This window comes from Scaptodrosophila lebanonensis, unplaced genomic scaffold (assembly GCF_003285725.1).
Source record: "Scaptodrosophila lebanonensis strain 11010-0011.00,11010-0021.00 unplaced genomic scaffold, SlebRS2 tig00000092-arrow-pilon, whole genome shotgun sequence".
Taxonomy (NCBI): domain Eukaryota; kingdom Metazoa; phylum Arthropoda; class Insecta; order Diptera; family Drosophilidae; genus Scaptodrosophila; species Scaptodrosophila lebanonensis.
The window spans coordinates 4,086,779-4,098,821 of record NW_022060566.1 but is presented as its reverse complement, the minus strand read 5'-3'; the positions used below and the strand labels follow the sequence as shown (position 1 = coordinate 4,098,821).

At 37.4% G+C, this 12,043-nt stretch overlaps 2 protein-coding genes across 2 annotated transcripts; one reads left to right on the top strand and one right to left on the bottom strand.

Annotated features, from left to right (window-relative positions):
* Positions 1–2,885: 2,885 nt before the first annotated feature.
* LOC115627183 (ras-related protein Rab-35) lies at positions 2,886–6,505 on the bottom strand. The gene is made up of 3 exons (XM_030522786.1): positions 5,273–6,505; positions 3,686–3,985; positions 2,886–3,612 (listed from the first exon to the last, which is right to left on the bottom strand). The coding sequence occupies exons 1-3, from the start codon at positions 5,322–5,324 to the stop codon at positions 3,362–3,364; spliced, it is 603 nt and encodes a 200-aa protein (XP_030378646.1). The 5' UTR covers positions 5,325–6,505; the 3' UTR covers positions 2,886–3,361.
* Positions 6,506–6,877: 372 nt separating this feature from the next.
* On the top strand, positions 6,878–10,865 carry LOC115627182 (protein suppressor of forked). The gene is made up of 8 exons (XM_030522783.1): positions 6,878–7,137; positions 7,201–7,523; positions 7,582–7,857; positions 7,933–8,236; positions 8,323–8,514; positions 9,501–9,914; positions 9,983–10,430; positions 10,510–10,865. The coding sequence occupies exons 1-8, from the start codon at positions 7,102–7,104 to the stop codon at positions 10,755–10,757; spliced, it is 2,241 nt and encodes a 746-aa protein (XP_030378643.1). The 5' UTR covers positions 6,878–7,101; the 3' UTR covers positions 10,758–10,865.
* Positions 10,866–12,043: the final 1,178 nt, after the last annotated feature.

The window sequence follows — 12,043 nt, the reverse complement described above, 5'->3', positions numbered from 1 at the left end:
TTATCATGCCCGTCTGTCCCTTTGTCCGCCTATAACTCGATAACTTTAGAACTAAAACAGCTAGGAGCACCGAATTTTGGGATAGAGAATTGTTTCATCCACACGCAGAGCAAGTTTATTTCAAGCCACATACTCGTATAGATTCATTATTTAATATGGCTGCGATAGGAACAGTCGGTACAAAAATTACTCTTAGTACTAAATACGTACTCTACAAAAATACACATTTTATTATAATCGTTTTCAATTAAAATCATTTCCACAACACTGAACTGCTTGGCACTGCTTGTTAAAAAATCACTGACTGGGCTTATATTTAAAGTGTTACTATTTTTGGAAGTTATCGAAACTACAGAATAATAAACAAGCCACGAAATATCTAATATCCGGAAATAATATAAACAGCGCATAGCAAGGAAATATTGGATGCATCGAGAAAAGAAAAAGTTCACAGTTTCTTGATCTCTAAAAGAAATTGTATAAAACTGAAACTCAGATCAGGGTAAGTTGCAAGAAATCTACTAAGCACTGCTTGTTTTTTTGAAAAGGATAAATTGGGCTTTTTTTATGTTATGCTTTGAAAAAAGATACTATAAAGAAGCTTTTAGCAAGGAAGTATTGGTTGAATGCATCGACCTGGACTTTCTTTTTTGAGCAGGGCTTAGGAATGAACTATGAAACGCATCAATGTGGATGATATCAAAAGAAATATTCGCAATTGCATAAAAATTGTATTTGAAGACAATATTGTTTAGAAGCTTTACGGGGCTAACGGATAATAAAAATTGTTACAGATTATTTAAAGTGCCGCTAGAAAGTTTTGTATATAATTGAAGAGCTCTACATACCATGAATGGTTTTCGTTTTGACAGAAATCTTTCACATATCGTATTGCCCATCATTTTAAATGTTTTATGTTTTTAGATAGAGTCAGAATAAATATAATCTGCTCTCTCGGAGTCGTATACAACCTGGCAAGTGTAATTCTCCGGTTTGAGTAACAAATTTATTTATATAACCGCCATAGGAGCGGGCGTCTATACTATATAGAACATTGATCCGACTATGGTTGTACCGACCATTTTTCCAATATACAACTTGTTTCCCATAACCTTTTAAAAAACATAAGACTTCATACATACGATTATTAGAAACTTGATCGTTACTACGACATCTATTATAATAATATATAATATGGTAGCCAAATTCAGCCGAGTTTGATATCAAAAAATGGAAGCCTATGTTTAACATGCTAGTCTAATTTCCGTAGAAACAGACAGATGAAGATAAGGAAGGAATCGGCTCGTCGTGCTGTTCATTATGCTACCTACTTGTATATATACATATATAATAGAAATGTTTAAAAGAAATGTTATCTCAACTTTCTACCACAAACAAATATTAATTTCTGTTATTTGAATATAAAATTCAAATATATAGTTCAAATCTATAGTATATTAAAAGTTATAGATGCTTGATCTTGAGATGTTGTGGTGCTACATTTTCTTAAATTGTTGCTTTTTGTTTTTCCAATTTTAGTTTCAATCGAAATATAGGTGGTCCCAGCCACCAAATGAAGGATTTATTTCGTAAATATTGTTTTTATTATATATGAATATTTTTTAATTAAAAGAGAACAAAATATAAATAATTTTGTACCCCAAAACTCCATTCTCGTGCCGATGAAACTTTCAATTTGTAGTCACATAATACATACAAACATGTAGATTGATCAGTCCCCTCTATATACTCTACAGCTGCCGAACAAATGACAACCATATGGGTAAATGTTTATAAAAATGTTGTATCTAGAAATTTCTCCATCGAAATAACAAAGTCGCCGTATACATAAATAATTTGTTATTGTTAAATATATATATATATATATATATATATATATATATATATATATATACTTTCATTTATAAAGATATATATGTATATATGTAGGCCCATATACAATAGAATATCGTTTACTGTTTCAATATACAGCGCCGCTTGGAATATATAATTTACACACAGAGAGTACATACATAGGTGATAGGTGGTACATGAAAAGCAAACGAAATACATACATACATATACATACATATATATACATATGGGTATATATTAATATCCAACACATCGCAGCAATAATCGTTGCCTACATACATACATACTTAAGAGCTATCGTACATCGTTATACTATGAATCTTTTGCATTGGAGTGGCTGCGCTTTCAAAAAATTTTGTTGTCAGAATTATTTTTACGCGGCGCAACAAGTGGCACAGTTTATGGGGAGGGAGGTGGTGAGGAGAAGAAGTTGGGTATAGGGGGAGAGCAGTAGCATTAAAGGCGCAATAATTTGGATCACGATACTGAACTGAACAACATGTTGGCTTAACAATTTGGAGGCCCCTCTATATAAACTACGATACAATTATGCAATTGGCAGATCGCGTAATAAAAGCTACGGTCAGACGGGCAAATAATTTGCAGCCAAACCTGTCGCATTTCAATTGAAACCAATAGAAATTCTATGGGGAACAAACATCTTTGGGACTTACATTTACATTTCGGGGCCAAGTTGAAGCATAAAACAAGAATATGTGTGCAAATTATTTGCACGTCTGACCGCAGCCCAATGCTACATAAATACATATGTGGTGTGTAAGTTTAGATTAACAATATTAGTTTTACTTTGCAGTGGTATTCCATCAAACAAAAAAATATGCGTACAAGCAAAAAAATTGTGCAAAAACGTTACAAAATTAGTTGTTGGCAAAAATTTAAGAAAAAAAGAAAAACAATAAACAAATAGAAAATATACAAGTCAATATTTAATAAATTACTTTTTTTTCTTCTTCCTTAAGCGTAAATGTTTGTTGTCTGTTGTCTGTTGTTTATTATTATTATTGTTTTTGTTTTCATCTCATTTTTTGCGCATTTTATAACCAAACTATTTAGTTAGCGTTGTAAATACAATATTCTGTATAAATATGTATATGTATGCTTGTATTCTTCTTCAAATAAATATGTAATATGCATTTTGTTTCTTAATTTTTGTATATATATATTTTTTTTGTTTGTTTTGTTTCTTGTATATTAACTTGCCGAATACAATTCATTATTATGTACGACTGTGTGGCATTTTATAAAATGATCTACATATGTGTTTAGGTACATAAAAAACAATATATTTTGTTTCTTACTCTTTTTCGTATATATATGTGTGTGTGTGTGTGTTTGTGTGTATTTATAAATTATGTACGTATATCTAAATATACGATAATATGCATATGTGTGTATGTGTATGTGTCGCTGTACCGAACCACATAAATCAGTATACTACGAGCATCCTTCCCGAAACACACCACTTTCAACTGCAACATTTGTTTTTTCGTTTATTCTTCGGATGCTTCAAGTTAATGGTGTCCTTCTGCTGCTCATTGGAGGCGGTACGCAACTTGTGGTTCAACACCTGCCTCGTTATCGACAGAAACATCTCCTCCACGTTGATGTTATCTTTGGCGGATGTCTCATACAATTCAATATCCATTTGTCGCGCAAAGCGTTGCGCGTCCTCCGTGATGACTACCTTTCGATCGGGATCATCATTCTTATTGCCAACTTTGAAGCAATGATGAAGAAGTGATGATGAATTATAAATTGATCGGGTCATTTAAGCGTTCATTTAACTCACCTAATACTTTGTTCACAACATCGCAATTATTCTGTATCTCCTCCAGCCAGCGCCGCACATTCGCAAACGAATCGCCATTCGTCACATCGTAGACGATAATCACGCCGTGCGTGCCACGATAATAGGTGCTGGTGATGGTCCGGAATCGCTCCTGTCCGGCCGTATCCCAAATCTGAAGCTTAACGCGCAATCCATCAATCACCACTGTGCGTATTTTAAAGTCCACACCAATCGTTGTTATGTAGCTACCCGAGAATGTGTCATCTGAGTAGCGTATGAGTAGTGAGGATTTTCCTACACCTACAAACAAAAAGCGACCCGAAAGTTGAGTAAATTGGCGATTATTTATTTAATATCTCACATTTCAACGCAAATACATCTGAACTCGTAAAACAATTCAGTTTTCTTTGAATAACAGGCGTTACAGAAACTAGGAATATAATGTGATGATACACGATTTTCTTATAACTGTAACAATCAAGACCTGGTTGTGTGCCGAATCCACTAATTCTCTTCTTCCACTTTACGTTTCCTTTCAATTTTCCTTTTATAATGCAGCAATTCTCGTATTACCTCTTTTATCAATCAAGAACACATTTGCTTCACCAAACAAAAGTCACAAATTTTTTAGCATTAAGTAATTGTTATAAAAGATGTTAATCGGGAAAACTTATGTCCCACAAGGATGAAAACTAAAAATCAAATAACATATAATATATTGAATGAGTGGATTAGAACAGTTCCGATTTTGAAAGAAATAAGTAATCAATATTTAGCTAATAAATAAATATAAAATGTAATATCTGATTAAGAGGTATACAAAATAATTAAAAGGATGGGATAGCTAGGCACAAAAAATCACAAATATAGAATGTTCGAGCAGTTTTAAAAAAATTTCGCCGTTAATTTCCGGTTAAGAAAGTTGTTAAACAAAACGCTCCCGTCTTTATCTTTTACGAAAAATATAATTATTTATAAATACAGTTAGATAAGAACCAACCAAAATTCGAAACTCCGGAAACAAATCTACATAAAGTATAGAATAGAATTGTCCTCTAGAACTGTCTTGATATCTAAATTATAAATTCTATCTACCCACTTTAAATAGAAAATAGAAAATTGTAATAAGCAATACTGTCGCGTTATTTTTGTTATTTTGATAAATAAACAAAAATAGAAAGTTAAAATAAAGTTGGATAAACTTTAAACTAATTCTCAATATAAAAATGAATTTTGTGTTATTTGTAAATTTTTACTTAAAAATAAAGCTGAATAAACATTTGTTCTTGTTTTTTTTTTTTTTGTTTTTTTGCTGTATATGGGCCTCGACACGATATCTTATTAATGTCTGGCGGTCTCTGGCCAGATCAGCCGAGATAGGGCTGAACCGCAAGGTAAATACCTACATAGACGGGCAACCAGGCCCGGCAATAGGAATTCGGCACACTGGCAAATAATGCGTTTGGTTTTGTTTTACGATTTTGGCGGCTGCTGCTGTTCTATTAATAGTGTTATTTTTTAGGGCAAATGTTATGAATGAAGGAATATTCATGCATCGGCTGTCCAGAAAAATTGATATGCACTTACCACTGTCCCCAATTATAAGCAACTTGAACAGATGATCGAAGCCGCGAGCCATTTTGGCGCTGCTGCTGATGCTGCCGTCGATGCAATTAACAGTTTGGTGGTGTTGGCCTCAAACTTTGAGTGCGGCCGAACGATGGAACAAAAAAAACAACAAAAAACAAAAAAAAAAGTGCACTGTCCGCAAATTTTTCCGATTTTATTCTGTTGCTGCTACTGTTGTTGTTGTTGTTCAGTGCCGTGCCTTGCTCCCACATTCACGGAGACAAACATACGAGTGTGCGCTTTCTCGCTCACACGCACAGTGCTGCGGTAGCCGGCGAGTGACTGCTATAAATATGTATGTATGTACGATGAACTGTTGTTCTTCTGTTTGCCGTTAATGTTGTTGTTGTTGCTGGTGTATGATAAGCGCTGTATTGTTATTGGTGTTGCAGTAGTGTTGTTAATTTATGTAAGTTTATTTAATTTCCTTTTATTAAAAATGTCTTAGGCGGCGTCAGCTCTTGTTGCGCTTGTATTGATGCTGCGATTGCTTGCTGCCTCTGTATGTAGTTGTGGTCGTTGTCGCTTTTTGTAGTTTAGGGGCGGCGGCGACGACGGCAGTAACAAAGAATTTTGTTGTACTTATCAATTATTTGTGTGTGAATAAAGAATCAAAAAAACTTCAATATAAAAACGTTGGTAAGGCAGCAGCATAAAATTTCCCACTAGATAGCAATATGTTGTTCTTGTTGCTTTTTTATTGTGTTGTTGTCGTGGGAAGCAGACTGCACGAGCTCATGCATGCGCGTTATTAAATGCTGTTGATGCTGTAGCTGCCAACACAATTAACGTTTAATTACAATTTTTATTTTAACAAACAATTTGGCTCTCAACGAAATAGCGAACGCTAACCATTTGCATTTGCAAAACTGCCTTCTCTCTCGCGCGCACTGCCAGCGACTGCTTTAGTGGGATTTATGGTGGCCGTTTCGCCAAGCGCACACACTCACACGCACACAGAGCTTACTTTTGTTAAAATTGTTGTTGCTGTTTGTTAATTTTTTTGCACCACTTGTTTAACATTCGATTCCACTAGCAACAGCACTCCAGTGCGATTTGTGTGTGTGTTGGATGTATTTAAGACCGCTTTTTATTTATTTATCTGGCATTGTTTGATATTTGTACGCTCGTTGATCTAAGCTGCGCTGGATTAAATTTATGAGCTAACTATTACTAATGCACCATATTATTTCTTTTACTTTTTGTTGCCGCTACGTTGCCATTTGACAAAACGTCGTGTTTAGTGGAACATCGATATAACATATCGGCATAGTGCTGCCATCTGGTAATGCGACTATCGCTTTTGTAAATAAGAGCAGCATGAACAGTTATATTGTAGCAGGTGACGAACGCAAAAACCACTAATAAAAAATGCATTTTTAAAATAAAGCTGTTTACTATACCTCGCCATGAAATACTGAATTGCAAAACTCAACTATTTTTATTTCAGTGGCAGTGGCAGTATCGTTTTGATATAATACCATGCTGTCATATGATATCGCAAATGTGCAATATCGATATTTTCATGTATCGATACAAAATACTACTGGGAAACTACTCTCCGATAAGCAATACTAAACGCATAGCTTAAGCGTATATTATGACATTTAGCCATTTGCAAATAAAAATGCAATACAGGAGGCATTGACTGCTAACTAAAAAGACAGCGTGTGTGTTTTAGACACACCCCAAACGACAACAATTGGCAACAGTGGCAATCGCGGGAGCGAGCGTCACACGAGCAAAAGTCAGCAACGCCGGCAAACGTAGAGGCACAGAAAATTAAAATGACTACGGCACGGGATCTCATTAAAATCGACATAGTAAGTTAAGCTTTCCTTGTAGTTAATGTGTGGCTTATTAATGATGAAACCATCCACTTGCAGGAATGGGGCATGGAGCGCTTGGTGCGAGCCCAACAAGTCGTTGAGTTGCGGCCATATGACATTGAATCCTGGTCGGTGATGTTGCGCGAGGCCCAAACGCGGCCAATACACGAGGTGCGGAGTCTGTACGAGTCGCTGGTTAATGTCTTTCCCACCACAGCACGCTACTGGAAGTTGTACATAGAAATGGAAATGCGGAGTCGGTATTTCGAACGTGTGGAGAAACTATTTCAGCGCTGCCTGGTTAAAATTCTAAATATTGATTTGTGGAAATTATACTTGACCTATGTGAAGGAGACTAAAGCCGGTCTCAGCACACATAAGTGAGTAGAATCATATCTTACCTTAAGCAGCAATAGCTATTTTCCTATTCGGTTTCAGAGAAAAGATGGCACAGGCTTATGATTTCGCGTTGGAGAAGATCGGCATGGATTTGCACTCGTTCAGCATTTGGCAGGATTATATATACTTTTTGCGTGGAGTCGAGGCAGTGGGTAGTTATGCGGAGAATCAAAAGATTACCGCCGTGAGACGTGTTTACCAAAAGGCTGTAGTCACGCCCATTGTCGGCATTGAGCAGCTGTGGAAAGATTACATAGCCTTTGAGCACAACATCAATCCCATAATATCGGAGAAAATGATTTTGGAGCGTTCCAAGTATGCAGCTGAAACATTATTTAATTCTAAGTCGCCTTGTATTTAATGCTTTTTAATCTTCACATCGCCCTGTAGAGACTACATGAACGCACGCCGTGTGGCTAAAGAGTTGGAGTATCATACAAAAGGCCTTAATCGCAATTTACCGGCAGTGCCGCCCACACTGTCCAAAGAGGAAATGAAACAAGTGGAGCTGTGGAAACGTTTTATAACCTATGAGAAATCGAATCCTCTACGCACTGAGGATACTGCTCTGGTCACACGCCGAGTCATGTTTGCAACAGAACAGTGCTTGTTGGTGCTTACACATCATCCAGCCGTTTGGCATCAGGCCTCGCAATTCCTGGACACCAGCGCACGGGTCCTGACCGAAAAGGGCGTACGTAATTGCTTGAATTGTTGAACGCACATTCCGTCCATTATCTTCACAACATGCTAATTATTTCCCTTGTATTCGCAATACAGGACGTACAGGCAGCCAAAATCTTTGCGGATGAATGTGGCAACATACTCGAGCGCTCAATTAATGGTGTACTTAATCGCAATGCATTGCTCTACTTTGCATATGCTGATTTCGAGGAGGGACGTCTCAAATACGAGAAAGTCCATGCCATGTATAACAAGCTGCTTCTCCTGCCGGACATTGATCCCACGCTGGTAAGTCACTTTTGAATTAATAAATCACTTGCTAAATATATGCCAAAAAATGTTTAACTACTTGTAAATGAAACGTACTCATATATAATCAAAAAAAAAAAAAATAGCAACTGCTTTTAAAACGTACGTGTGAGCTAGCCTCTCGGATCCGCTCATCGCAAAAAGTGGGCAATAAACTTGTCTGCGGCTACTTATAATCAATATAATGTTTCACATTAACTTTGTCGAGTATGAATATAAATTTTTGAATAGTAAGAAGGTTTTCTAGATGGCTGAACATACTTAGCATTCTAACATATAGAATGAGATACATATATGTTGCAATTTTGAAAAGCGAAAGGCAACATGTGAATCCACTTTATTTCAAATCCGTTTCTTAAATACAAATTATAATTAGCACAACTTTAGGCGTTTGCGCATAATGTTAAGCATCAATATTTGTGTTGATTTAAAGAGTTGATATTTGTGCAACTAATTGACAGATTTATTCAAGATTTGGGGCCAGTCTATCGGAAAATATGGTACATTGTACATTGTCTTTTTAAAGTAAATATTAGCATGATGTGAAATGTTTTATACATACAAATTTTTAAGAATTTTTGTTGACAAAAAAGTGCGTTAAAAATCAATCCAAGTACTTATTTCACTACTCCGGGAGGCCAAACGATTGCTTGAAAATAAACACTTAACTACTGCCCTAGATTTTGGAAAATAAAACGTGAACTAGAATACGACAAGTTCAGAAGGCAACGAGTGTGCTTTTCGTAAAATCAGAAACTCATTCAAAAGGCCTTTCCTCATGCTCCGCTCATTTACACAAAGGAAAGAAACTTCTATTTGGAGCAGCTTTTCCAGATATAAAAGGGCTGTGAAAATTGTATACGCTTCTGAGTGTTAGAAGCATTGGCAACCATCTTCTACACCGATTTGGGCGCCCTTTATACGCTCGTAAATCCCGATTAAATAGTGCAACACCATATTTTTAGGTCTATGTACAGTACATGAAGTTTGCACGGCGCGCCGAGGGCATTAAATCGGCGAGAGCCATCTTCAAGAAGGCACGTGAAGATGTGCGGTCGCGCTATCATATCTTTGTAGCAGCCGCCCTTATGGAGTATTACTGCTCGAAGGATAAGGAGATAGCCTTTCGGATATTCGAGCTGGGATTAAAGCGTTTCGGTGGCAGTCCCGAATACGTAATGTGTTATATAGACTATTTATCACATCTCAACGAGGATAACAACACGCGTGTGCTGTTTGAGCGCGTGCTCAGCTCTGGAGGACTCTCCCCACACAAGAGCGTTGAGGTGTGGAATCGGTTTCTGGAATTCGAGTCAAACATTGGGGATTTGTCCAGTATTGTGAAAGTGGAGCGACGGCGGAGCGCAGTTTTCGAAAACGTACGTGCCGACAATCTCCCTATTCTGGCTATCTATCAGTCAATCAATCAATCAATCGTCCTTTACAGCTGAAAGAGTACGAGGGCAAGGAGACGGCACAGTTGGTGGATCGCTATAAATTTTTGGACTTGTATCCCTGCACCACCACAGAGCTAAAGTCTATTGGCTATGCGGAAAATGTGGGCATTATTGTGAACAAGGGGGTCGGTGGTGCCAGTGGTGGTGGCGTACAGAGCAGTAATTCCACGGGGCGTGGCATTGGTGGCGGCGCTGATGATGATCATGATGGCGAGGCGGTGCCGCAGCTACCACGTCCAGACTTCTCGCAAATGATTCCCTACAAGCCACGGCCTTGTGCCCATCCGGGTGCTCATCCGTTGGCCGGCGGTGTCTTTCCACAGCCGCCAGCTCTGGCCGCCTTATGTGCCACACTGCCGCCACCGAACTCCTTCCGTGGACCATTTGTGTCCGTCGAGATGCTCTTCGATATATTTATGCGCCTCAACCTGCCAGAATGTAAGTAAACCCAACTGAGATGTCAGTATACTTGTATTAAGAGCAATTATGAGCTTTCTTTATTCCTAAATCGTTGCAGCGGCCCCACAACCCAACGGTGACAACGATCTGACGCCAAAAATATTCGATCTGGCGAAGTCTGTGCATTGGATTATCGACACGAGCACGTACACGGGTGTGCAGCACAGTGTTACGGCACTGCCTCCACGACGGCGTCGTCTGCTGCCTGGCGGAGATGACAGCGACGACGAGCTCCAGACTGCTGCACCGCCCGCCCACGACATTTATCGCCTGCGGCAGTTAAAACGCTTTGCGAAATCGAATTGAAGCGGGTGGTTTTTATTTTATTTTTTTATTGAAACCTCAAAACAGAATATTTATACAAAAAACCCACAACAAGTTTCTTCTTCTTTCTCCAAATAAAAAAGAACCATATTTTCACCTAAAACATAATCAGAATATATTCACTATTTCTACATAAATACCTGAAACCTAATTAGATTGTTGGAAAGCCATATTACGAAATATTTTCCCTCTGACAGACTTTAAAATTAATCGAATCATATGGAAACATTAGCCCTTTCTGCGTTTAAAAGCAAAAAATTTTAATTGTTCGAAAAAGGAAAGTTAAGTAATTGTCTAAAAGTATTTATTATCCCAAAGAAAAGTCCAGCCCTTCAAAGCCTTTTAACTTAGTGTTCGCCCACAATTTTTACTCATGCAATTATGCCTCACAAATCGTTTACCACAATTTTCCCCAATTGCGAGTCAAATTTTTGCAAACCTTCGAAGAAACTAGTGTCCGATTCAACTCTCATGCTTGGTCTACTCATTCATATGTAAATAACTTTTATAATCCGGACTTGTAAGTATAATACTTTTCTAGTTAATTCACGGAAATGTCACTGCCCCTCAGCTTTAGTTTTTCTTTAAACTTATACTTTGTTAGTTGCCAATGTGCGTAAAATATTCGACCACTCCCCTGCACTTTGAACTTTTTATTATTTTTTTGGATGAAGGAATTTCCCCCCAAATTTGTTGACTGCCATTTTCCCGAATTGACAGTCGAATTTTCAAAAGTCTGTAATGCATTTTTTTTTATTTTTAACTCTTTTTCATTTGCAGTATAATAGTAGAATAAAAAATGCGTGATTTTAATTTTTTTTATTCATTTTAATAATATTTGAAAACACTTAACGAATATATTCTAAATAGAAGAGATTGTGCTATAAAGAACTTGAGTTATATTTGAAGTGAGATAATTCGGAGAGAATTGTGACTGATAGTTGTGTAGAAAACCAACCCAAGGTGATGTTAGGAGTGGTTATTATTGGTACTTGAGTGGAGCACTTGTTGTATTCAATTCCATTACATAATTATGGATGGGGAAGTAAGCGTGTATGAGTAATATTCATTTACAAAAAGCGCATAACAAAGTCAAAGAAACTCGATGAGAGTGCTCACTTCTTTATCAGCTCCGTGGGCACACAGCGCTTGCGGTGCTTGTACAGTCCCGCGTATTGGGCAAAACGACGTCCGCAGGTCATGCACGCGTAACGCTTATCGCCACGATGCAGATTAAGATGGGCGTAGTAGGCAGATCCCACAACGAA

What these genes read in the sequence shown, in the direction of transcription:
- LOC115627183 (XM_030522786.1), bottom strand. Translation starts at nt 5,324, where the DNA reads ATGGCTCGCGGCTTCGATCATCTGTTCAAGTTGCTTATAATTGGGGAC. An exon ending in GCTTATAATTGGGGACAGTG is followed by an intron (nt 3,986 to 5,272) that starts GTAAGTGCATAT and finishes TTTTGTTTGTAG; the next exon opens with GTGTAGGAAAATCCTCACTA. An exon ending in TGTTGTGAACAAAGTATTAG is followed by an intron (nt 3,613 to 3,685) that starts GTGAGTTAAATG and finishes ATTGCTTCAAAG; the next exon opens with TTGGCAATAAGAATGATGAT.
- LOC115627182 (XM_030522783.1), top strand. Translation starts at nt 7,102, where the DNA reads ATGACTACGGCACGGGATCTCATTAAAATCGACATA. An exon ending in ATCTCATTAAAATCGACATA is followed by an intron (nt 7,138 to 7,200) that starts GTAAGTTAAGCT and finishes ATCCACTTGCAG; the next exon opens with GAATGGGGCATGGAGCGCTT. An exon ending in CGGACATTGATCCCACGCTG is followed by an intron (nt 8,515 to 9,500) that starts GTAAGTCACTTT and finishes CCATATTTTTAG; the next exon opens with GTCTATGTACAGTACATGAA.